The 27,096-nt window shown below is 38.7% G+C and overlaps 2 protein-coding genes across 2 annotated transcripts in view; one reads left to right on the top strand and one right to left on the bottom strand.

Moving 5' to 3' along the window:
- Positions 1-236: 236 nt before the first annotated feature.
- LOC140736073 (glucose-induced degradation protein 8 homolog) lies at positions 237-20,537 on the bottom strand. Its single transcript, XM_073061811.1, has 5 exons — positions 20,435-20,537; positions 6,517-6,635; positions 5,792-5,988; positions 3,371-3,568; positions 237-1,288 (listed from the first exon to the last, which is right to left on the bottom strand). Exons 2-5 carry the CDS (start codon positions 6,632-6,634, stop codon positions 1,115-1,117), a joined length of 687 nt encoding a protein of 228 aa, XP_072917912.1. The 5' UTR covers position 6,635; positions 20,435-20,537; the 3' UTR covers positions 237-1,114.
- A 302-nt stretch (positions 20,538-20,839) lies between these two features.
- Positions 20,840-27,096, top strand: part of LOC140736072 (dnaJ homolog subfamily C member 5) — a 48,918-nt gene continuing 42,661 nt past the window's right edge. The window contains exon 1 of the mRNA XM_073061810.1: positions 20,840-21,030. The gene's annotated coding sequence lies outside the window, so the exon portion shown is untranslated. The remainder of the gene's footprint in view (positions 21,031-27,096) is intronic.

Below are 27,096 nucleotides of genomic sequence, written 5' to 3'. Positions count from 1 at the left end.
CTTTTAAAGTCCCTCTAGGAAATATTTACAGAAGATTGCACATAGAATTTTCCTTCTAAGCTAATAATAAAGTTTTGAAAAATTAAATAAGCTTTTAAAACTCTGTCTAATATCTTTTAAACAGAGTCTGCATTGAGCTATCAAACTAAGTAGATATGAATGACTTGTGTGGATTTTCAAAGTACTTGCTGATCTATGCAATGATAAATTAACATTAAACAAAACATGTTGACACGTTATGAACAAATGAAAATGTTTAAAAGCACATTACATGAATTTCAAGTGTAAAGCACTTTTGTATTGGGGAAATCATTAGACTATTATTTTCTACATTATATACAATCAACTCTTCTAAGTGAGTCATTCCCACAAAATATACAAAACTGAGATTAAGTACTATGACTTACAAGCTTGTGAATTTTAGTTCAATACAAGGCTACTTAATGAGAATTAACAACTATGTGAACTTTTTCCTTGACAAGGGAACATTTTAATGAGGCTGACAAAAGAAAGATGAATAACTGTTTCTAATAATTACATTCCTAGAATCCATACTGCATCCTTAACTGGTTCCAGGTAAGTTTAACAGCAGCCAGTAGGATACCATATTAATAGTAACATTTTTGATGATACTCATTAGAAATTAAGTACAAGATTAATCTCAGCTATGACTAATTAGCGAAAAAAATCAGATGTCTAGTAAAATGTTCTGAAAATATATAAACATACAGTTAAGAAACATCAGCATATGAAACAAAAATTGCAAATAGAAACTGTACAACAGCCAAAAGTAAATACCAAATAATCTGTAGTTTCAGTCCAACATGCCAAGTTGGTAAAGTTATAAGTTACCATAAAAATGAATTTAGGACTGGGGTGAATCTTGCAATCCGTTGAGCCTTCAGCAACCATTTGATGGCGTTCTTTGATGTACTGCGTTGGTAATGTTTTGGACTTCATCCCAGCCTTAAATGTGATTATTCTTAACCATAGAGTTTTATTCACATGTTCTGTCATTTATTAGTGAATTTATCACAGTCCTTTCTGAAACACTGTAAGCAGTTAACGTACAGGAAGACAATCCAGAATCCTGTTCATTCCCTTCATACAGCCTTTATTTGGGTTCCTCGATTGTTCCCTTACTGAGGTCTGTCATCTTAGGATACTTAACTTTCTTGTGGTCCAGTTCATTCTGTGCCCATAATAGAAGCTTTAGCAGTTTGGCTAACTTGGGTGTTGATTCACGATTCTCATAATCCAAAACAGCCTGATTCACTTCACTCCAAACCTAAAAATAAAAGGACTCCAGTTTTTACACTTAACCATAGATTTTATATTTAGAAATCATGAGTGTGTTGAAATAATTTGTGGATTCCCACAAAATCAACAGACCATAGAATGATAGACTGAACCAAGAATTAAATAAATTATTTAGCTTCACACTGGTACAATACTAAATGAGCAGTAACGTTACCAAAAAATACATCCATAACTGGCTCCAGATAAGTTTAGCCACAGCCAGTAGAATACTATTTTAAGTAGTAAAATGGATTCAACAGTGGCTGGATGGGAGATGCCAGAGAGTAGTGGTGGATAACTGTTTGTCAGGTTGGAGGCCAGTGACTAGTGGTGTGCCTCAGGGATCTGGACTGGGTCCAATGTTGTTTATCATATACATTAATGATCTGGATGATGGGGTGGTAAATTGGATTAGTAAGTATGCAGATGATATGAAGATAGGTGGTATTGTGGATAATGAAGTAGGTTTTCAAAGCTTGCAGAGAGATTTAGGCCAGTTAGAAGAGTGGGTTGAAAGATGGCAGATGGAGTTTAATGCTGATAAGTGTGAGGTGCTACATTTTGGTAGGACTAATCAAAATAGGACATACATGGTAAATGGTGGGGCATTGCAGAATGCAGTAGAACAGAGTGATCTAGGAATAATGGTGCATAGTTCCCTGAAGGTGGAATCTCATGTGGATAGGGTGGTGAAGAAAGCTTTTGGTATGCTGGCCTTTATAAATCAGAGCATTGAGTATAGGAGTTGGGATGTAATTTTAAAATTGTACATGGCATTGGTGAGGCCAAATTTGGAGTATCGTGTACAGTTCTGGTCACCGAATTATAGGAAAGATGTCAACAAAATAGTGACAGTACAGAGGAGATTTACTAGAAAGTTACCTGGGTTTCAGCACCTAAGTTACCGAGAAACGTTGAACAAGTTAGGTCTTTATTCTTTGGAGCATAGGAAGTTGAGGGGGGACTTGATAGAGGTATTTAAAATTATGAGGGGGATAGATAGAGTTGATGTGGATAGGCTTTTTCCATTGAGAGTAGGGGAGATTCAAACAAGAGGACATGAGTTGACAGTTAAGGGGCAGAAGTTTAGGGGTAACACGAGGGGGAACTTCTTTACTCAGAGAGTGGTAGCTGTGTGGAACAAGCTTCCAATAGAAGTGGTAGAGGCAGGTTCAATTTTGTCATTTAAAAAAATTGGATAGGTATATAGACAGGAAAGGAATGAGGGTTATGGGCTGAGTGCAGGTGGGTGGGACTAGGTGAGAGTAAGCATTCGGAACGGACTAGAAGGGCCAAGATGGCCTGTTTCCGTGCTGTAATTGTTATATGGTTATATGATTAGAGTACTGTGCTCAGTTCTGGTCGCCTCACTATAGGAAGGATGTGGAAACCATAGAAAGGGTGCAGAGGAGTTTTACAAGGATGTTGCCAGGATTGGGAAGCCTTATGAGAATAGGTTGAGTGAATTCAGCCTTTTTTTCTTGGAGCGATGGAGGGCGAGAGGTGACCTGATAGGGGAGTAGAAGATGATGCGAGGTATTGGTCGTGTGGATAGTCAGAGGCTCCCCCCCCCCCCCCCCAAGGGCTGAAATGGCTAGCACAAGAGGGCACAGTTTTAAGGTGCTTGGAAGTAGGTACAGAGGAGATGTCAGGGGTAAGATTTTACACAGTGATGAGTGCATGGAATGGGCTGCCGGCAATGGTGGTGGAGGCGAATACAATAGGGTCTTTTAAGAGACTCCTGAACAGGTACATGGAGCTCAGAAAAACAGAGGGCTGTTGGTAACCCCAAGTAATTTCTAAGGTAAGGACATGTTCAGCACTGCTTTGTGGGCCGCAGGGCCTGTGTTGTGCTGTAGGTTTTCTAAGTTTCTATTACTTTCTTTATTCAATGCACAGGAATAACTTTACAGAAAAAAATTACCGGTAACCACAGAATGTAAGAAAGGAAATTAATAACTTTTGAGTGCTTTGATAGTTACTTGCTCAAAGTGCCATTGGTTTGCAAAATAGCAAGCATTAAGCAAACTTTTACTAATAATATCCAATTATCAAATATTGAAAAAGTTACCTTTTGCCTCTGCATCATATTAAGCAGATCCCCAAATGGTGATTCTTCTGGATTATCAAAAGCTAATAGGGCCAATGTACGTTCCATCTCAGTAAGACATTCCCGACTCTCCTCACCTTGCTCAGCAAGCTGAGTTTGAGCGAACTCCAGAGCTGCCTCAGTTTCACGTTGGCGAATCAATTCAATCAAATGCTGTTGCTGCAAAAATCCAGATTTACTAGCATTATCTTAATTATTCAGCAATACAATAAATACTACAACATTCCAGTTGCTTTCCATTTTTATTACTCCCTTTAAAAATATGACGGAAAGCCAATAACAAGATTTGATTCATGCAATGAGTCAAAAATAATTAATTTATTTTTAAGTTAATAGATGGTAAAGAGATATTTGATAAAAATGGGGCACACAGGTAAACATGCACATCCAACAGTTGCTTGTGCTGAATTGCTGATCAATGAATTTCAGTAATGCCTGATATTCACTCTTGAAACACAAACATTTCAAGTCAACTCACTTTTATTGTCATTTCGACCATAACTGCTGGTACAGTACATAGTAAAAATGAGACGACGTTTTTTCAGGACCATGGTGTTACATGACACAGTACAAAAACTAAACTGAACTATGTAAAAAACACATGAAAAAAACTACGCTACAGACCTACCCAGGACTGCATAAAGTGCACAAAACAGTGCAGGCATTACAATAAATAATAAACAAGACAATAGGGCAGTAAGGTGTCAGTCCAGGCTCTGGGTATTGAGGAGTCTGATGGCTTGGGGGGAAGAAACATTTCCATAATAGATATGAAAAGTACATATATTCAGCAAGTCAGTAGTAGAGCATTTAACACCTAATCATTCATGACAATTAATGCCTTTGGCACTAATTAGGAACTTTCTTATGTAGGGAGTCTCATTCTGATCATTTTTAATTAGTCGACCTCCTACATTTTCCTCTCTGAATATCTTTTGTAACTTTCCATCTTTATCGGTACATGATTTGACATTGAAATGAACTATTATTATGCTTTAAACTTTAATTTCCCCAACAGTTACAACTTCTTTATTCAGGAGATAACTAATTGTTTATTGAGTTCATTCAAGTCAAGTGCCATGTTTTAGCTCAGTTTGCTGTCATTTCTCATGCTATCAATGACCTTATAAGTAAAACTAATTATGAATTGAAGTCTAGGCAGGTGCCTAGTTAGTAGAGAACACTGAAATACCTTGACTTCCTTGGCTGTGTAAGTCTAGGGAAGACACTCTCAAGTCCCGCCAAACTCATGAGATTGAGACTGTGCATCCCACCCCAAACCTCGGTTTGAATGGATGCTGTGCAATATGCTACCCTGATACAAATTAGTGCCATGAAATAACAGACAGTATAGTATACTGCATATGATTAAAGGAACTATATTTATGTATCTTAACTTAAAGGGTTAGTAAAGAATAACAAAAAGGGCCCATTCTAATTAAACAGTCAAATGTGCACAAGTTGGAGCTCATCTTGAACTTCTCTGTCACTCATGCGCTGGGCCCTTGGTCAACGTAAAAGCACACACCACCTTCTGAACAAATGGGTCTCCCACCAGCTCATATGCTATGAATGGTTCTCCCCAGCATTCTCCATCTCCCGCTGAACAAAAGCCCAAGACCAACCTTATCATCCCTCACCAAGAAACCCTCCTGCTAATTGGACAGCAAGCATTCCACATCATCCCTTATCTTCAACAATAACCCAAACAGACTGAAAGCAGAATAACTGCTCTTACAGAGCTGCTAAATAAAATACCTACAGCATAACAGTAAACATGTGAACCAGGGCATTACAACTGCTACAGGATAATCCCAGAAATGAATCCTCTACCCTCTCAAACAATAATGCAATATTTTTTGAAAGGACAGATAATTTTCTGTATGTGAATTATCAGACATTATTGCAATCTAGTGCTACTGCATTACAATAAAAAACCTAAATTTACCAACAACACTATCATTAGCTCACACAAAACTTTCCACTGCCCAAATCCCTTTCTTACTTTTTGACCAGTTACAGTATAAAAATTGCTTCTTGTTCATTCAACAGACAAGCCGAAAAAGAAATGCCTAACTTTATTGCTGCTTTACCCTTCTTGTTAATGGGCATGTGTTAGATTCAAGATGCAAAAAGGCCTATTACTGTTCAGATTAAACTATAATCTTACCAGTCTAATCCTCATCTTTACACTTTAATCAATGAGATCAAATAACAAACATGAATTATTTTAAAATGCATAAAATAAACTGTAGATGCATGTTTCAAACAATAGTTCAAACGCTAATTACAATTTTCATGCAAAATATGCCTAGTTTTTCACATTGCCTTTTACTTAAAAAATAAGCAAGTACATTTTGTAAACTTGGATGACCTTCTTACCTGCAAGTGGAAGTAGAGATAACGATTTGTGTCCAGAAGCTCAGGATGGAGACTGTTGATTAATGCAATGGCCTCTTGAATCTGTCCATTCAGTATCACCTCACGAATTTTAATACGTTCATCAAGAGTGTCCAAGTCAACACTGGGCTCTATTCCAGATTCCACTCTAAATTTTTCAGCTGCTTCCTTAAATCCTTCTAAAACAAAAGTATGCAGAAACAAAAGAAAGTTGCATTAAGTTTCATATGACCTTTTGTCACAGATGTCAATATCTTTAATAGAGCATAAATAGAAACAACTTTTGCTCCAATTATAATTTTAAGTTATGCTACAATCATTATGATTACTTCCACATTTTATGGCAGCTGTTGGTACCAAAACTATGCTGTACACATCTTGTACTAGGCACTGGTATGCAGAGGAAGTGCGCTTGTTTGAAACTCATCTAGCTCTATTTCCTGGCCGCTGTTTTTTTTAAACATTTGCACTCCTACTTGGAACAATTCCAAAAAAACATTTGTATCACCTGTTTTATTTTTTGCTTTAAGTATTGTTCATTTTTATGTTTAAAAAAATCCCCTTCAACATAAAAAATTGTAGCTGCTCCAAATTACTGCCTAATCACTATGTTCAGAAAATTAATATCCACTTCAGATTAGCTAATTTTTGATAAAGTAACAGAGCATGTTTTTTCAAAACCACGTGCAAACATTAAATGTTCTTACCAGTAACTAAATAATTCATGATGAGCCGATTCATGTCAGCTCTTTGTATATGTAAATTATTGAGCTTTTCCATCCATTCATCTTTAGTAATTTCATCAGGCTTTTCTGTATAACTCATTCTGAAACACATAAGGAACATAATGAATCAATAAATAATGTCAAATTAAAAACAAAACCTGAATGGAAAATAGAGGTGACATACTTCCATTATAGAGAATTTTTATTTTTGAGTTTACAAAAAAGTGATATTTTAGAATATTTATAGTTCAGCAACACTATTAAGAAATTTTTTTTATATTAAGTTAGAATAGGTCATTCACAAAAAATAGAATACAAAATGCAAAATATAAATTTTAGCTCAGTAAATAAATAGTCTTTGCTTTACATTGATTTAATGAGTAAGGCTGTCAAAGGTATTGAAAAGAAGGCAAGAGAAAAGAATGGGATGAGAGGGATAATAAATCAGCTGTGATGGAATGACAGAGCAGATACCAAGGACCAAATGGCCTAATTTTGCTCCCATATCTTATAGTCTTACGTATGGCATAATCTGTCTGGATTGCACACAAAGAAAAGCTTTATAAGGTATCCTGGTATATGTTACAATGATAAGACCAATACAAATTAGTAGATCCAAAAGACTTACTTCACATGCTCAATCTTTGAAAAGTTAACTTAGTGTAAAAAGTCTACAAACTAAATAATTCTTCTTCATGCAAGCACACTAATTCCTGCAATACATGTTAAAATTATATGATATTAAACTATATACATAGAAGTAATGTTTATTACTACAAATAAATTGTCTGTTCGCCAAGACAAAAATCAGGTAGAAAATGTCCAGCTGTTTGATACCTAACTGTCTCCTTCAGCTGTGTTCAATCACTTACAATCCATTGACAGCACACTACTGAGGGTCCTGAAAGGAAGAGCTACCATACTGTGGCCTATGGTATACAGTTAGAGAACCAAAGATGAAAATTCCATTTGAATTCACTAAGCCAACCTGTCATGAGTGCACCTTTTTTAACATGGTGTACAATCCTCTTGAAGACCCCTATTTACACTACGGACACACTTCATCATGTTAAGTGACACAATCAAAATTAAATGGATAACGAATATATTATGGATGGCTACAAACTCCAGCTCGAGCCAGGAGACCAGAACTGATTCAATATGGATTGCAATAAAGCAGAGTCTCAAAGTATTCCAGAAATGAAATGTAAGCAATGTGTCAATTCTCTCCCCCCCCCACCCCCAAAATAGCCTTTTCCAAACCTGCACTTCCACACCAGAACAACAGATTCATGGAAATAGCAACAGTTGCATTGCTAGTTCATTTCCAATGTTACACATCATCTTGACTTGGTAAAACTACTGCATTGTTGCTTCAAAATCACAGCAGTCTCATCTAAGGCTACGTCCACACTAGACTGGATAATTTTGAAAACGCCGGTTTCGCTTAAAAACGACAGGTGTCCACACCAAGCGTTTTGAAAATACCTCCGTCCACATTAAACGGATATTTGGGCAAATCTCCTCCTACTGGGCATGCACAGGACACATCTACAGAAAACAAGCGACATGTTTGATGTCAAATCTCGCTGTGAAAGTGCGCACTTGTGCAGTGGCAGACTAGAAAACTTAAAAGGAAATTGCCAAACGGCGCACAGCTGTTGGCTTTTGCACAGGAAGACTTAAAACTAAAAAGAAAACACAAATACTGGAGCGTATGGAGGCAACCGACAGGGAGTTCACGGACGGTATGACCCGGCTGACGATGAACATTGAAAAACTGACTGTTGCACCCGACGCAGACTGGGAGACCGTTTTGCTGAACACCTATGCTCTGTCCGCCAGAGAAAGCAGGATTTCCCAGTGGCCACACATTTTAATTCCATGTCTCATTCTGATATGTCTATCCATGGCCTCCTCTACTGTCAAGATGAAGCCACACTCAGGTTGGAGGAACACCTTATATTCCGTCTGGGTAGCCTCCAACCTCATGGCATGAACATTGATTCCTCTAACTTCCGTTAATGCCCCTCCTCCCCGTCTTACCCCATCCCCTATTTATTTATCCCCCCCTTCTCTCTCTGCCCCTCTCACAATCACTCCTTGCCTGCTCTCCATCAATCTCTGGTGCTCCCCTCCCCTTTTCTTTCTCCCTAGGCCTCCTGTCCCATGATCCTTTCCCTTCTCCAGCTGTGTATCCCTTTTGCCAATCATCTTTCCAGCTCTTGGCTTCATCCCTCCCCCTCCCGTCTTCTCCTATCATTTCGGATCTCCCCCTCCCACTTTCAAGTCTCTTACTATGTTTTCTTTCAGTTGGTCCTGACGAAGGGTCTCGGCCCGAAACGTCGACAGTGCTTCTCCTTATAGATGCTGCCTGGCCTGCTGTGTTCCACCAGCATTTTGTGTGTGTTGCGTAGTTATTTACTCAGTAAATTTTGGGTCAAAGTGTTTGGTGAGTGCATTTCTAACTCTTCTGGCTTCAGTCTCGTTGCTGTCTGTTCTGAAATTGTTAGGTTGTGTGTGTGGGGGGGGGGGGGGGGGTTGCATTCAAGAAAACAATGAAATACCGCGCTGCCGCCACAAACTGTTCCGGCACGTCATGACAGCATTTTTAAAAATCTCTGGTTACCCCATCCACAGTACTCTGCCCAATCAGCGTTTTAGAAAAGCTCCATTTTCGGGGGAGGAAAATGCAGTTTCAGTGTAGACGGAGGGTCAATACAAAGAGAAAAAGCTTCCATTACGGATTTATCCAGTCTAGTGTGGATGTAGCCTAAAAGTACCACGGGGAACCATCAAGACAAGTCATCACTTTTATTGTTATTTCGGCTATAACTGCTGATACAGTATAAAATCAAGACAACATTTTTCAGGACCATGGTGCTACATGAACAATACAAAAACTACAATGAACTACATAAACCAACAGAAAAACTACACTAAACTACAGACCTACCCAGGACTGCATAAAATACACAGAACAGTGCAGGCATTACAATAAATAATAAACAAGACAATAGGCACAGCAGAGGGCAGTAGGTTAGTAGTCCGATGGCTTGGGGGGAAAATCTGTTATGCAAATAAACAGCTGAATGGCGGCGTCCGGGATTCTATCCGTTTCTGTACTCCCGCCGAGTATTTCATTGCCACAGATATAGTCCAATTTAATGTCCATTGGAGAGCAGAATGGACAAGAGAGCCAACCAGCAAGGGCTTGCTTTTTTCCTGGCACGGACTCCTGCCCGCTCGCCTCGCTTCCTCGCACACCGCTTATGACGTCCCCACCTCCGGCCACCGGCATCAGGCAACTCCAAGGACTGCAGGCCCGATTCCCTCAGCAAGCAGACACTGGAGAGCAGAATGGATGGGAGAGATGGCCGGCTAGGGCTTACGTTTTTTTGACTGCAGCAGTTCAAAGGCATTCAACAATGCCTTCACAAAATATATGAGAAGTACCTTCATTAAGGTAAATTGGTTTATTGTTGTCACATGTACTGAAGAACAAAGAGAAACTGATTTGCACGTCATCCATACTGATCATCTCATTACATTGTGAATTTAAGTGAAACAAATAATTACGGAAAGTAAAGTGTTAGTTAGAAAGTGCAATGCAGGCAGACAATAAGGTACGGGACCACAACAAGGTAGAATGTGAGATCAAGAGATTTTCTAGGGGACTGTTCAATAGTCTTATAAAAGCAGGACAGAAGCTGTCACTGTGCTCGGTGATACACAAGATTCTCTTAACTTAGAGAATGTTCATTTCTAAGTCTTTCACTATCTTGCAAAAAGACGCTACATCAACCAATGTTGGGTAAATTAACTGTTTGCAACAAAATTAAATCTGAAGGATTTAATCCTTTAAATTCACTTTTCCATAACTTTTCTTTTTAAAAAAAATAGGAATGGCATAATATACAAACACCGTGGATCTTTTTATAAAATGCAAGCAAATTTCAACTTAAAGATACACAGTGCCAAGAAATGAACACATTTTAACACTGGAAAAAAAATGAAACATGCGTTCCAGCTTATCAGTATACAACAGGACAGCATTACATTAAAGCCTTTACCCACAGATGCTTTGTGGCAGCCTCAATTTTCTGTATGTTCCCAAGTACATAAATCTGGATCCATTGGGGACATTGTCAAGAGCACTGTGCACACAGGGCCCTTAATATTACCCTTCCACCCAGTATCCTCTGACATTTAACCCTGAGTTAGGAGACCCCAATACATAAAGACTAGAATAGTCAGAACAGCTTCTTCCCTCAAGCCATTAGGGTTCTGAACTTACTGCCACATCACATTCCAAGTATCACCAGATAATTTGTATTGTACCCTACAATGTTTAATTTTTGCACTTTACTTTGTTATGTGTAATTTATTTGTAGATTTAATTCTTACTTTCCTAAGTTATTGTGTGTTATGTGTACTACTGTGCTTTACACCCTGGTCCAGAGAAACATCTTGTTTGGCAGTATACATGTATATAATTAAATGACAATAAACTTGACTTAGAATGTCTCAACCTCTGATATTCAGCTGTGGACAACTAGGTTTGAGCACAAAGTAGGTCATTCACGTAGTTAACAATCTTCCAAGCAATTGATGTTTGTTTCAATATATATACACCCCAAGAGCTAAATGCAGATCCTGTGTTACACAGCTGGACATGTTTAACCTCAACAATGACCACTGCAGCACTTTTCTGGCCTCCTTAGCAAACATGCTCATCTCCATCAAAGCTACAGGAAGAGCAGCATGCTGCAGCACAGACTTTCAGGCTATGTATAAAATATCTGACAGGAAAGCCATTTGGAACCACCAGCCAAGCAAACTCTTGGCATGTATTTGAAATTTATGGTGCTGTGGCATTCTGCCAAATAGTTAACAGTCTACTTAATTACTGCTTATGTATATGGTTGAAAAGAATTGATCATGCCAACTAATAAATGTAACACAATATGCAACATGATGATGTTTACCATCAGTACCATCTTTATTCAATATAGATTCACAGCAACACAATAAATTAAATAGGCTTATTTGCCTATTATTTATCGATTTTGTATTACTGTACCAAGTTCCCACATGCGTATATTGGAATTCATTCCAATATTAAATGACAGAACTTTTATCTTACTTAAATTGTTCGCTATACTTGTATTACATTCAAAATCAGCAAAAAGCACAATTGACAAAAAATTTTTAATCAACATCTTTTCTACATTAATGTATTAGTCAAAAGTACTAGTATTATTTCACCAATTTATCCTAGGTGTAGTAAAAAAATAAACACATTAAATATCTACAATGGTTCAATTTTGTAATGTATAGGTAACCCTCATATTAAAGGGGATGGGGGAAATCACCTGTACATTTATCAAGAAGTAAAAGGTTTAAAAATATGATACAAATGCTGTGAATAAATTTCCATTACCCAACTGCTGTAATACAGAGATCACCTGAACAGTTAGTTTAACAGAACTTCTTATAGAAAAAATTCTAGTTCATCGCAGACTACCCATGCCATTACCAATACTATTAGACCTTAAGGTAATAACAAAAATATCCAAGTAAACTGCATCAGGACACAACTTACACAACTCTCTGCTACTGTAAGTGTCAATATAATGTCTACCTTAATTATTTGGATATGCTTGATTTTCTAGCATTAATCTTCAATTCTAACCAATGCCTACATAAGTAGGATTCAATCAAGTTGGTTAGTAAGAATTGATGATTAATCTGCACAAGATGCCAGCACATCTACATCCCAGCCACGCGTTCACTCGCAGTGTTAGATCAAGGTTACTGCTCATTGAGGGGTGCAAAAAAAAAGAAACCTGATATTTAAATGAAAGCATTTGAGATTCAAAGAGAGGTCAGAAACACTATTCTAGTGAAATCTCAGGGGACAGATTTGAGATATTTAATGAATCAAACTGAGCTTCTATTGAACTGAATTGATTTGACTTTATTTCATACATCCTTCACATACAATAGGAGTAAAAACCCTTTATGTTACATCTCCATCTAAATGTGCAATCATAGTAATTTATAATAAATAGAACAGTCAATATAACATAGAAATACACTCAAATCAGCGCGAGTTAATCAGTCTGATGGCCTGGTGGAAAAAGCTGTTCCGCAGCCTGTTGATCCTGGCTATGCTGCGGTACCATTTCCCGGATAGCAGCAGCTGGAATAGATTGTTGTTGGGGTGACTTGCATCCCCAATGATCCTTCAGGCCCTTTTTTCACACCTGTCTTTGTAAATGTCCTGAATCCTGGGAAGTTCACAACCACAAATGCGCTGGGCTGTCTGCAGCACTCTCTGCAGAATCCTGCGATTAAGGGAGGTACAGTTCCCATACCAGGCAGTGATACAGCCAGTCAGGATGCTCTCGACTGTGCCCCTGTAGAAAGTTCTTAGGATTTGGGGGCCCATACCAAACTTCCTCAACCATATGAGGTGGAAGAGGTGCTGCTGTGCCTTTTTCACCACATAGCTGGTGTGTACAGACTATGTGGATGCCGAGGAACTTAAAGGTGTACACCCTCTCAACCCTAGAGCCATTGATGCCAACAGAAGTTAGCCCATCTCCATTCCTCCTGTAATCCACAACCAGCTCCTTTGTTTTTGCGACATTGAGGGAGAGGTTGTTTTCTTGACACCACTTTGTTAGAGAGATGACTTCTTCCCTGTAGGCCACCTCATTATTGTTTGAGATTAGGCTAATCAATGTAATGTCACTGGCAAATTTAATTAGCAGATTAGAGCTGTGGGTGGCGACACATTTCTATAATACATTTCAGACAACTATAAGCTCATATTTAAACTAGGGAAAGTATGCAGGAATCTCAGATTTTTGTTAAAAAGATCCTTTTTCAAGCTGTAGGTGTTGCTAATACAACTAGATTGTACACACATTTATACTTGCCTTAGATACTATGGAGTTGCTTAATACACTACTTCATAGCTAAAATTATTACATATGACTAGATTGATAATATAATTTTCAAACCTAAAAACATATTCATTTTGGTTGTAAGTTATAGACATAGGAGCAAAATTAGGCCATTCAGCCCATCGAGTCTGCTCCGCCATTTCATCATGGCTAATCCTGGATCCCACTCAACCCTCTGCACCTACCTTCCTGCCATATCCTCTGATGTCATGGCCAATCAGGAAACCATCAACTTCTGCCTTAGAAATACCCACGGACTTGGCCTCCACCGCAGTCTGTGGCAGAGCATGCCACAGATTCATTACTCTCTGGCTAAAAGAATTCCTCCTTACCTCTGTTCTAAAAGGTCACCCCGCTTTTTTGAGGTTGAGCCCTCCAGTTCTGGAAACCCCCACCATAGGAAACATCCTCTCCACATCCACCTTATCTAGTCCTTTCAGCATTCAGGTTTCAATGAGATCCCCACACATTCTTCTAAATTCCAGTGAGTACAGGCCCAAAGCTGCCAAATGCTCTTCATATGTTAACCCCTCATTCCCAGAATCATCCTCGTGAACCTCCTCTGGACTCTCTCCAATGACAACACATCCTAGCTGAGCTATGGGGCTCAAAACTGTTGGCAATACCTCAAATGTGGTCTTACTAGTGTTTTATAAAGCCTTTGCATTATCTCCTTGCTTTTATATTCTATTCATCTTGGTTTTGATCATAGTCAGTTCCACCTTTTCTTTTGCAAACTTAAAACTTCACAACATTTTTAATGTAGTGATTCAAAATCTTGTGTCTTATAAAATAAATTGTGATACTTAATCGGGTATCAAAGATCATGTACTCCAGTTCAGTGTCTTATACTGTTTGTTTTTTTATTTTCTGACTTATAAGAACTATTCAGCAATAATGTCTCAGTGGTAGCAAATTTTACAACAGAAAGCCAAGTTGAAAAATATACATTTTCATATATTTAAAACTTGATACCCAGTTTTATTGTTTCATGTAACAAAATACCTGATCTAAAAATATCTGACTATCTTTATCCTAAGCCAACTTTAAAAAAAATACCTTGCCTAGATATCAGTAAAATAAATAAATTTTCTATTTTTAAATCTTAAAACTTTTGCCTCAAATTAGCTTCCTCATAGCAACATCTGGAAGCCCAATAGTCCACAAGGAAATAATGTAAAACAATTTTCACATTAGTAGATCGGCTAACTGATTAAAAAGTCAGGAGATATAGTGAAACATCACCTCTTGATGAAGCTGCAAAGCAGTATTTAAATATATTGAAGTGTTCTGAAATATTAATCAATAAAGTAATTTCTTTTGGCTCCAATGATTTTAAATGAGTGCCTGGCTTTGGTTGCATGAATCTAGAACTTACGGTTTCACAAAAGACCTAAATTCTTCAAACACGTTTTGGCCAAATCTCTGGAAAAGACACCTTGAATGTATTCACCTCTGTCCTTTAGAGAACATGCATGGAAATCAAACATCCGGTCTTAGGGATGTCATCCTTTACATATATTTAGTTAAACGATCTACTGACACTCATTCAAGTATTAGTTTCCTTAAGTCTGACATGTTATTCTCTATACACACACACACACACACGGTGCAGAAGTCTTATGCACATGTAAATAAATTCTGTGAAGCAAAGATGCTTTCAAAAATATTGAAATGTTAAGTTTCTAAATATCAAAAAATTACTATAAATAGCAGTAAACTAAAATGAAATTAAAATTAATATTTGGTGTGACCACCCTTTGCCTTTAAAACTGCATCAATTCTCTGAGGTACAATGTTGTGCAGTTTTACCAGAAAGTTGGCTGGTAGGTTGCTCAAAGCATCTTGGAGAACTTGCTGCAGTTCTTCTGCAGACTGGCTGTCTCACTTGCTTCTGTCTCTCCAGATAATCCCAGACAGCGCGGATGATGTTGCGATCAGGGCTTTGTGAAGGCCATACCATCTTTTGCAGAACTCCTTGTTCTTCTTTTCGCTGAAGATAGTTCTTTATGACCTTAGCCGTGTATTTGGGGTCATTGTCCTGCTGCAGAATGAAGTTGAGACCGATAGACACCTCCTTGATGGTATTGCATGATGGATAAGAATCTTATACTTCTCAGCATTAAGGATTCAATTAAATCTAATTCTGACCAGATCGTCAATTTGATTTGCAGAAATGAAGACCCAAACCTGCAAGAAATCTCCACTGTGCTTCACTGTTGGCTGCTCATCCAACTGTCCAGCTTTTCTACAGATAAACTGCCTCCTGAATGAGCAAAACAATTAAAATTTTGACTCGTCAGTCCAGAGCACTTCATGCCATTGTTCAGCACCCCAGTACTTGTGTTTTTGTGCGTAGATGAATCTCTTGGCTTTGCTTCCTCATCAGAGGAATGGCTTTTTGGCAGCAACTCCTTCATGAAGACTACTTCTGACAAGACTTCTCCAGAATGTAGAGGGGTGCTTGGGTTCTGTGAGTTCAGATCTGATAACAGTACTGGACTTCTTCCGATTTAGAAGGGAAATCAGTTTGATGTATCTCTCATCTGTTACACTCTGCTTCTGTGGTCAACCACTGCATTTCTGGTCTTCAAACTTGTCTATTTCTTTGTGCTTCTTCAGAAGAGCTTGGACAGCACACCTTGAAACTCCTGACTGCCGCAAAATTTCTACTTGGGAGAGACCTTACTGATGCAGGATGACCACTTTGTGCCTTGTTGCTATGCTTACACTTGCCATGGTGTAAGAATGGATGATTTGGAGGTTACACTGTCACATCTGCCACACTTTCACCTAATATTTTAGTTTCAATATTTTCCGCCCAGTTTGATTGCTTCTACACCCGATTCTGTTTCAGTTAATCAGTTTAGCTCATCTAACTCTATGTTACTGATCATTTGCACTTGTTTGTTATCTAGGCTATATACCTATAAAGTAATCAAGTTTTTATTTGAATAAGTGGTCCATTACTTAATAGGTTACTTTCTTTAAGAAAATACAAAAAATTTCTCTGTAACATTTAATTTTTTGGGGAAAATGAATGTTTAGAAATCCATAATTTGCTCTTTTCTACTGACAAAAGACAAAAAAATATAAAACAAAGTGCCCACTAGGTCCTACTACTTTACCTAATATAATGAAAAACATATTTGCTGCTTTCAGCATCACAGGCTTCTTTTTCTGCATTTTTTTTTTTACATACAGTGGCATGGCAAAGTTTGGGCACCCCGGTCAAAATTCCTGTTACTATGAATAGCTAAGCAAGTAAAAGATGACCTGATTTCCAAAAGCCATAAAGTTAAAGGATGACACATTTCTTTAATATTTTAAGCAAGATTACTGTTTTATTTCCTTCTTTTACAGTTTCAAAATAGCAAAAAAACGAAAAGTGCCCGAAGCAAAAGTCTCGGCACCCTGCATGGTCAATACTTAGTAACACCCCGTTTGGCAAGTATCGCAGCTTGTAAATGCTTTCTGTAGCTAGCTAAGAGTCCTTCAATTCTTGTTTGGGGGATTTTCACCCATTCTTCCTTGCAAAAGGCTTCTAGTTCTGTGTGATTCTTGGGCCCCCTTGCATGCACTGCTCTTTTGAGGTCTATCCACAGATTTTTGATGATGTTTAGCTTGGGAAAAACTTTCAGCTTGCACCTCTTGGGGTAGTCCATTGTGGATTTTGAGGTGTGCTTAGGATCATTATCCTGTTGTAGAAGCCATCCTCTTTTCATCTTCAGCTTTTTTTTTTACAGATGGTGTGATGTTTGCTTCCAGAATTTGGTGGTGTTTAATTGAATTCATTCTTCCCTCTACCAGTGAAAGTTCCCCGTGCCACTGGCTGCAACACAAGCCCAAAGCATTATTGATCCACCCCCATACTTAACAGTTGGATAGGTGTTCTTTTCATGAAATTCTGCACCCTTTTTTCTCCAAACATACCTTTGCTCATTGCGGCCAAAAAGTTCTATTTTAACTTCATCAGTCCACAGGACTTGTTTCCACACTGCATCATGCTTGTTTAGACGTTCCTTTGCAAACTTCCGACGCCAAATTTTGTGGTGAGAACGCAAGAAAAGTTTTCTTCTGATGACTCTTTCATGAAGGTCATATTTGTGCAGGTGTTGCTGCACAGTAGAGCAGTGCACCACCACTCCAGAGTCTGTAAAACTTCCTGAAGGTCTTTTGCAGTCAAACAGGGGTTTTGATTTGCTTTTCTAGATACCCTACGAGCAGTTCTCTCAGAAAGTATTCTTGGTCTTCCAGACCTCAACTTGACCTCCACCGTTCCTGTTAACTGCCATTTCTTAATTACATTACGAACTGAGGAAAAGCCTACCTGAAAATACTTTGCTATCTTCTTATAGCCTTCGCCTGCTTTGTGGGCATCATTTATTTTAATTTTCAGGGTGCTAGACAGCTGTTTAGAGGGGCCCATGGCTGCTGATTGTTGGGACAAGGTTTGAGGAGTCAGGGTATTTATAAAGCTTTGAAATTTGCATCACCTGGCCTTTCCTACCGAAGACTGTGAAGAAGTCATAGCCCTAACAAGCTAAATAAGGTCTGAGACCTTGGTAAAAGTTATCTAGAGAGCTCAAAACTCTTGGGGTGCCCAAACTTTTGCATGGTGCTCCTTTACTTTTTCTCCACTCTAAAATTGTACAAAACAAAAATAATACACTAATCTTGCTTAAAAATGTTGAAAATAATGTTTCATCTTTAACTTTATGACTTTTGGAGATCAGTTCATCTTCTACTCCCTTAACTATTCACAGTAACAGAAATTTTAACCAGGGGTGCCCAAACGTTTGCATGCCATTGTATACTCCCAGCATTTAACCAATTAGGTCTACACTAGCTCCAAAAGAAACAATCCCATTAGATCCATTCTCCCTCTTTATTTCCCAATACCCTTGCAAACTTTTCTCTCTCATACAAGCCTATCACTTACCTTTCATTCAGCATTAATTTCGATGCTACTTCTGCCTTTATCATTAGTTTTAGTTTTGCTCAACTTTGATGTCTTTTGGCATTTAGATCAGATGCTGCTTAAAAGCATAAACTGGCTTGCTCAAATACCTTTTTGAACAGTTCCTATCGGTTGTTTGTCACATTACCCATTGGCATTTAGATCAGATGCTGCTTAAAAGCATAAACTGGCTTGCTCAAATACCTTTTTGAACAGTTCCTATCGGTTGTTTGTCACATTACCCATTAGCAGATTTGCACTATGGCTATCTTGACTCAAAACAGGAACAATCTTTTTATCCAAATCCAGAATCTCAGCAACCGTTTCACCCTTCTTCCTTTTAAAGTTGCACTGAACTCAATTGCATTGCTATCAACGCCACTATTAAAACAATTTTTACCAGCAGTTAGCCAATAAATTAAAAATGCTGCTGTCAGAACTCTGGGTCAGGCAGCATCTATGGAGGAAAATGGACAGGTGACATTTTAGGTTAGGAATATCAACTGCCCATTCCTTTCCGCAGATGCTGCCTGATCCGCTGAGTTCCTTCAGCATCTTGCTTCACCTCCCAGATTCGAGCGTCGGCAACCTCTTGCTTCTCTAGGCAGTTAGGTCAGACACAAACAAATTTAGTAAGTTGGCTGCAGAAATCTATTCTGATAACAAGAATTTCATTATCTTTCTGAGAGGTACCAATCAAATTATCCTAACCCATTAGGGCCTTTATCCTGATAAAATCTATTCTGTTCAATGGAATTCTGTTCTTTATTCTTGGGTGTTTCTTAATAGAAACCACAGTGCCTAAATTCTCAGCCCTTAAAAGATATTTGCTATTCTTCTAACAGTTTTCTCCAATTGTCACATCAATCTATTTTATCTTCTTTAATAGTATTAGCATCAAAACTCTTATTTTAAATTCCACTGATAGCTAGCCTCCCCTTGACCATGAAATGAAAGAGTCTTAGTTACTATACACAGAAATAGTGAGTGTTTGCCAGGACTCAGGAGCCAATCTGAATCTTCTCAAGAGCTAACAGAGATGAGTAACAAATACCAGCAATTGTCTGTGATACCCATTTCCCAGAAAACAAAACTAAAAAGTTCTACAAGTAACCCGTGCATGAACAGCAAGATCGTCATCCCCTATCAATGCAATCTGCTGACTGAACAGTAAATACACTTCATTGACCTCAGTCTTTTCCCTGTTGTCATTTCACATATTGTCTTGAATTCCTTTCACTTTGACACTGTTTTTCCATCCTTTGCAGTAAAGCGAAACAAATAAAATTCACACAGTACGTAGGATATCGCTAACAACGAAGCCTGGATAAATGTTAACACACCTATAACAGCGTTATGCTCGCTTATTTTTAAATACTGCTAATTTTTTCGCTTCCACCTACAATCTTTACACTCATATATATATTACTCACGTATACGAATTATAAACATCGCTAAGTTCCATAAAGTTACTGTTTAAAGAAACAGCTTTTTCCCAAATTGAACAGATCAAGAACTTCAGAATAGCAAAACTACAATTTAACATGATACATAAATGTTTTCACTTGATGAATGACACAGGTCTAGTGTTATTTCAACAAACTACTAACAGTAGAAATCATGACCCCTAGAAAACGTAAATGTATTCAAAAACAGACATTTTCTGCTTCATAAAAGCTGGAGACTTCTTACAATGATTTTATAAGTAGCCCGCAATATAATTAAATTACCAGCTTTTTTGTTTGTCCAAATAATAAAAACGCAAGTGAAAGGACTTGAGTATTTTTATAATGCGTTGCCGAGGCCTATTCGTAGGACACTACTTGGCCCTTAGAAACAAAAATATTACGGCAAGAAAAACAAAATCGCGGAACACTAAAATTTTCGTAGATTTCATTCCTACACAGTATCCTAGTTTGGTTGATATTTTCCGCCTATAACCCAGCTTTAAACTAAAAGAACATACCTCAAACGTGAAAGATTTGGTTTGTACCCAGACCTAACACCTGGAAAGCTCGCGATCTTTCCGTCCGCGAAAGTTTGGTTGAACTAATTACGATTCAACCGAGCTTACCTACCATCTGATTGGTGGTCTCCCAGACGTACCGGCCAACTCTCTCGTCCGTGTGTGTTACGGTTGGTGAATTAGACTGTCAATCATCCTGCCTCCCCGGCTCTCATAAATTACAGACCTCCCTCCCCCCCCCACATCAGTGAGAAGGGAGACTGGTTCGAAAGAGCGCTATTGCGCATGCGTGAGTGGCCCGGAGCCGGCCTGATTGGTTCGGCGCTGTTTTCCTCTGACTCAACGGTCGGCGGTTCTCATCGCCAAGGTGCGGCGCACGCGAGATTTCTCGCCGGCCTCCTCCCTCAGCGGGGAGCGCGCCGGGGCCGGCGGGTGCGCGCACGCGCGCGCGTGTCAGGGGAGGGGCGAGGGGAGGAAAGAGGAAGTGAAGGCGACGCCGTGCGAAAGGTGAAGTGCTGACTGGAACCTTCCCGATGTGTTTCATGTCGTGAGCGGTTGACGAAGACCAGTTAGCCAGAGAAGAGGACGTAGATCAGGTGAGGCGGCAGTGAATGTTCCCCTCGGCGCGCTCCTTGCGGCTGTCGCCTTGTCCTTGTACCGGTTTTTAATGCGCGGTCTCGGCGATGCATGATGGCGTTGAGTCTGATCCACTGTCGCAGACAGCGCTACGAATCTGAAGCGCTCGGTGGATTTGGAAAGGATTTAATTCGCTTAGTGTCTCCTACTTGGGTGGGGGTGAATGAGGATTACCCACCTTATTTTCCAGTGTATCTCATTACTGGGCGTTGATTATGGGGAAGTAGTGGAGATAGCCGCGGTTAGATGTCATAGGCTCTTTGAATGGGAAGCCCCAGGGTTTCGATCAAACGCAGCAGCAGCATTGCAGATTTTTTTTCATGCATTCGCATAACCAGGGAAGAAAAATGCAATCTGCCACTGTCCTCAGGCATGAATTAGGTTGCTGTCGGCACTTGGCAATTTCAAATTGTTTGTGATGTCATTATTTTGTTACATTGGTGAGAAAATTCAAATAATAACGATGGAACTGCGTCAGCAATCGTATGAGTCGGTGCTCCTTATTTCTGCAAAGCGAACATCAGGGAGCTGAGTAATCCCTGCTGGATCCAGTTTGGGTTGGGGAGGGGGAGGCTGGGAATGAGTTGTTTTTCATCATATGCTCTGTAATGATCTATGAAGCATGACAGTTTTTCTTAGCAGCTCTAGTTTTCAGGAATTATTTATTGCGTTAAAGGATGTCAAAAAGATCTCAATTACTGTTATACAGTAACAGATATAAATACCAGTTTAAATATTTTGCTCTGTATTTATATGTAGGATAGGAGCATAATATGCCTTCAATGCTTTCTAGATTATGACGCGGGAAATGGTCTAAAACGTTACTTAAACGTTAAGTTGCTTGTTCATGTTAGCATAAAAATGTATGTCAATGCACCGAGAAATAGTGGTGCTACAACTTGTATTAAATTTGCGCTAGATGGCAGATATTTTAAACTTTAGTTGCGACATGTAAATGTGTTACTGAGTTGAAGCAACAGGTACTGATTTTGTGTTGTAATGCTTAAGGATTGCGCATAAATTTGCCGTTATTGAAGCATCAAATGTCGCAACTGAATGTTTTACACATTGTGTCTGCTTTGCCATTGAGTAGGCAATGCTATCTCCCTATACTTTGAGTTCTCTAGTACCCAGTCATCTGTAAATTAATTTTGAATGTACTCTTTGACTAGATCTTCTAAGTCCTCTGGGGCAGAGAACGCCAAAGATCAATGGTAAACTGACCTAAGTGGATGTCCCTTTGAGATTATAACCCTGGTTCTAGACACTTCAGCCAAGCAGAATGCCCTCTCCTTGTGTGTCCTGCCAAACTAAGAATTTTGCATTTCAACAGAGCAGCTTCTTTAAATTCTAAAGGAAAGGTGCTGAGTTTATTCAAATCTTTATCCAGCTGACAGTCGTACTGTCCCAAAATCCAGTTTCTTGAATCTCTATTATACCTTCTCTAGAGCCCTCCTTGGATAAAGCTAAAATTGTGCACAATCCTCCTAGTCACACCAAGGCCTAAATAATTTTAATTAGGCATCATTGCTCTTGAATTCTTAACCTCTAACTATGAAGGGTACGTGTCATAAGCAGTTGACAAAAATCAATTAGCCAGAAAAAATATAAAAGTGAAGCTTAATGGGTCAGGAACTGCCGACTGCAGCCACATGTCAGCTTTCAATAACTTGTCTACAAATACACTCTTGTCCCAGTGAACACAGTTCCCAATCTTTTGCCATTTAAAAAAAAGCCGTGCCTTGAGTTTTTCTCACTGGAATGGATACCCTCCTGTTTCTACATGGTACATCATCTGCCATTTTGCCCACTCACATAGCTTGTCAGTATCTCTCATGAAGCCTCTCTGCCTGTTCATCTATCAGCAGTTGTGTTTCTGTGTGGTTTTGAACAAAGCCAAGTTATACAGTATGGAGCTGGACCTTTTGGCTCAAATTGACCATGCCAAATGAGTTTGCCTACCTGAGCTTGTCTCATTTTCTTGCATTTGGACTAAAACACTCTGTCCATGTGCCTGTCCAACTGTCTTTTAAATATGTAACTGTATCTGCATCTACTAAGTCTTACAGTAGATGATTTTACCCATACTCATCACTCATTGTGGAAAAAGTTATCCCTCATGTCCCCTTTAAATCTTACCCCTCAACTTAAATCTGTGCCTGTTGGCTTTAGACAGGCATGGGTTCTCAGTGATGTTCTAACTGTATTGTTTTAATTGTTTTCAAGATTAATATGTGACTAACATAAAATTTGTATCTATTTGTGATTTGAACCACATCAGTGATTTAGGTGAATGAATTGATTGTCAAAGATTTCAAAGTTTGCTGATATGAAAATAGGCAATTATGAGGAGGATACAAGAAGCTTTAAAAGGATATTAGATGACCAAAAACATGATGCATTGCATTTAATATGAAAAATGTGAGGTCATGTACCTTGGTAGATATTGAAATGTTAGATATACAAAGAGAATTTGAGACCACACCTAGAGTTTTATAGCTGAGTTCTTGCCTTAGAAAAATGTCTTGCAATTGGTAAAGAGTAGCTAGACTGGTTCCTTGAATATCAGGTTTCTAGAGTGTGAAGCAAATGCCATCAAATCTAACTGGACTACCAAGGCAATTATCAGCAACTGCATCTTGCCACTAATGTAGAAAATTTTACTAACTTCGTTTTTCCAAGTTTGATCATCTTTACAATTGTCTTACTTCATGACATCCAAAATTTGTCCATTTCTTCTTGAATATCACAAAGCATAATGACCTTGGAAGGCTTTATCTCTTCTATGGAACTGAAATAAGTATTATTGGTGGACACACATTAAAACTGAAACAAACTGATAGAACTAGGAACATCTTCCTCAGGCATCAGAATTTGCACAGTTACTAATAAGGAATGTACATTTTGCACAAGATTTTTCACGATTAATGGTTTTAAACAAAACATGAATCTATTATAAGGCAATTGTGTAATAGTGTCTATAATTACATTTTGAAATTTGGCAAACAATTTGAATTCTAGGTCTTTTAATGTTGCTGTTAACTGTTGCTTTATAAAGTTAATCTGCATTTGCTAACTAAATCAAACATGATGCTGTGAAAAACATCTTTAGGTTAATAGTGCCACAGTAAAATTGTAAATGATCAGGATTTCAACATTTCTGAGAAGCTGGTGTAAATTGTATGCTACTTAGATAGATAGATAGATACTTTATTCATCCCCATGGGGAAATTCAACTTTTTTTTCCAATGTCCCATACACTATGTCCCATGTCCTGCATGCTAATCCCCAGTATGCCTACGTGGTCTTGCCTGATGGGCGGGAGGACACGGTCTCTGTCCGCGACCTGGCGCCTGCCGGAGCAGCAGACCACTACCCCGAACATTCCACGGTAACTATGAACCCTGTACCTGAGGTGACACCGCACACACCGTGCCACACCCAGACTCCTCACGACGCTCATGTACCGGGCATCTCGTATGTGTCTATTCCGGGGACCTCGCACACACGCGAGGGATCCCTGACACCTCCAGTTGGGACAGAACCAACCCACTCTCCGCCTCCAGTGCTTCAATAAACCTGTGTATACTATAACCTTTGCAATATAATTGAGTGATTTTTTTTTCCTTTTTTGGGGGGACCAAAAGGAGGGAATTCAGGATTTTTATGTTGACAATCTTGAAAACATGGCAGGTAATTGCTAACAATCTTAAAAATGTGTTAACAGTGCAATACTTGTTCAACAGGCATTTAATGTAGTAGTTGTTCGTAGCTTAAATTTCAACTTTGTAGTTGCTCTTGTTTTTTTTTAAAAAGCCTGAATTTTAAAGTCTTGTTATAAAAGTGTTATTTATTAGCATTATGGACATGTTTTTGTGTGGTGATTCACACATTAATTGTCCAGGATTAGAGCTCATATCAGTCTATGGCTAGAGTGCAGACCACTATCAGTGCGGTAGTAATGACTATTGCCCTTTTGTCTTAAATCTCTGAATAAAGTTTTGACAGCTTAAACTTCCTGAATAAATATTTTTTCCGTGTATATATTTTAGTATTTAATAGTTTCCCTTAGCATTTTATCAAATCATAAAGTTTGCTTAAATGGTTTTTGGTGGCTTTTGCTATATTTTGAAGGGGAATAAAGTCTGACCACTTTCTCCAAATAACTACCATGGGAAGTGTTTTTGTTCATTAACACGAGCTTTCAGTGAGGTAATCTATGAGGAAACTGCAAGCTAGGTGGTAGGAAAGTGATATGAAAATTGGGTCATCCATTTTGATAAGAAAATGCCAAAGTAATATTCTTTAACCAGTGAGAAATGAACAAATACTGACAGAAGATGTGACACTGCTGAGATCTAAATGATTTACACCAGTACAACTAGAAATTGGGAAACCATATTATATTTTGACCTTTATTACAGAGTTTGTAATAGAAGACTTCAGCTGCTGCAGACCTTGAATTCGCATCTGGAATACTCTGCAGTTTATGGCTTGCTATCCAAGAAAGGATATTTCTGTACTAAGTATAGATTTAGTGGATTAATTTCTGAGGTGGTGAGATTATTTATGAAGAGAGATTGAGCAGGATTAGTCTATTCTAGGTGAAATCAAAGTAATCTCATAGACATTTGTAGTTCAATTTATATGATGTCGATGCTGAATCTTTCTTCTAACTGTCAATCCAGAACTGGGGAAGCTGGGGGCAGAGCAGTAACACAACAGGAAAAGCTGCTGCATCAGCTGTAGTGTAGTCTTGACTTCCAGTGCTGTCTTTGTGTGGTTTGTACATTGTCCACCTGTGACCCTGTAGATCATCCCAAGTGCTCCAAATTTTGTACACCTGCCAATGTAGGAAGGTTAATTGTCTACTGTTGATTGTTAAATGTAAATTGCCCCTAGTGTAGATGGGCGATGATGGAATTTGTGGATTTAATAGCCACATGAGGAGAATTAGTTACTGAAAAATCATTGATTAATAGGATTGCTCCAAAAGCCAATTTAGACTTGTTGGATCAAATGATCTATGGTGTAAGGGAAGATGCAAGTCTCCAAGGATAGGACTAAGTTTTTTTTGTTGATAACACCTTTTATGCACACTTTGAAAGAAGAGAAAGCTACATCTCGAATCCCTGCAGCATCTGATGACGCTATGATCTTTATCATGCAAGCTGATATCAGAGTATCTTCAAGAAGCTGAGCCCTCACAAGGGCTTGATGATGCATCTGGTAGGGTTCTGAAAACACGTGTAAACCAATTGGCGGAAGTGTTTAAGGACATCTTCAATCTCACTACTGCAGTCATTGGTTCCCGTATTCTTCAAAAGGGTAACAAGCGTAGCACTGACAAAAAAGAAAAGAGTGAGCTGCCTCAACAACTACTGCCTGGTGGCACTCACATCTACTGTGATGAAGTACCTTGAGAGGTTGGTCATAGCTAGAATAAATTTCTGACTAAGCAAGGACCTGGACCTGCTGCAATTTGCTTATCATCATCATTGGTCTACAGCAGATGCAATCTCACTGGTTCTCTATTCAGTCTTGGATCATTTGGACAAATAGTCATACCTACTGCTTATTGACTAAAACTTAGTATACAACACTATCTTACCCTCAGTTCTAAACAACAAGCTCTAAAGTCAAGGCCTCTGTAACTGGATTCTTGACTTCCTCACTGGGAGACCAGTCTGTGCAGATCAGAAATAACTCCTCTTTGCTGACAGTCAACACCGGTGCACCTCAAAAATGTGTGCTTAGCCCATTGCTGTACTCTACACCCATGACTGTGTGGCTATACAGAACTCAAATGTTGTCTATAAATTTGCTGACTACACAACTTGTAGGCAGAATTTCAAATGGTAATGAGGACATGTACACAAGTGAGATAGATCAACTGGTTGAGTGGTATCACAGCAGCAACCTTGCACTCTGTCAGTAAGACCATGGAATTGATTGTAGACTTCAGGAAGGGCGAGTTAAGGAAACACAGACCAGTCCTCATTGAGGGATCAGCAATGGAAAAGGTG

Source organism: Hemitrygon akajei, chromosome 11 (genome assembly GCF_048418815.1).
Source record: "Hemitrygon akajei chromosome 11, sHemAka1.3, whole genome shotgun sequence".
Taxonomy (NCBI): Eukaryota; Metazoa; Chordata; class Chondrichthyes; order Myliobatiformes; family Dasyatidae; genus Hemitrygon; species Hemitrygon akajei.
This window is presented reverse-complemented; position numbering and strand designations above follow the sequence as displayed.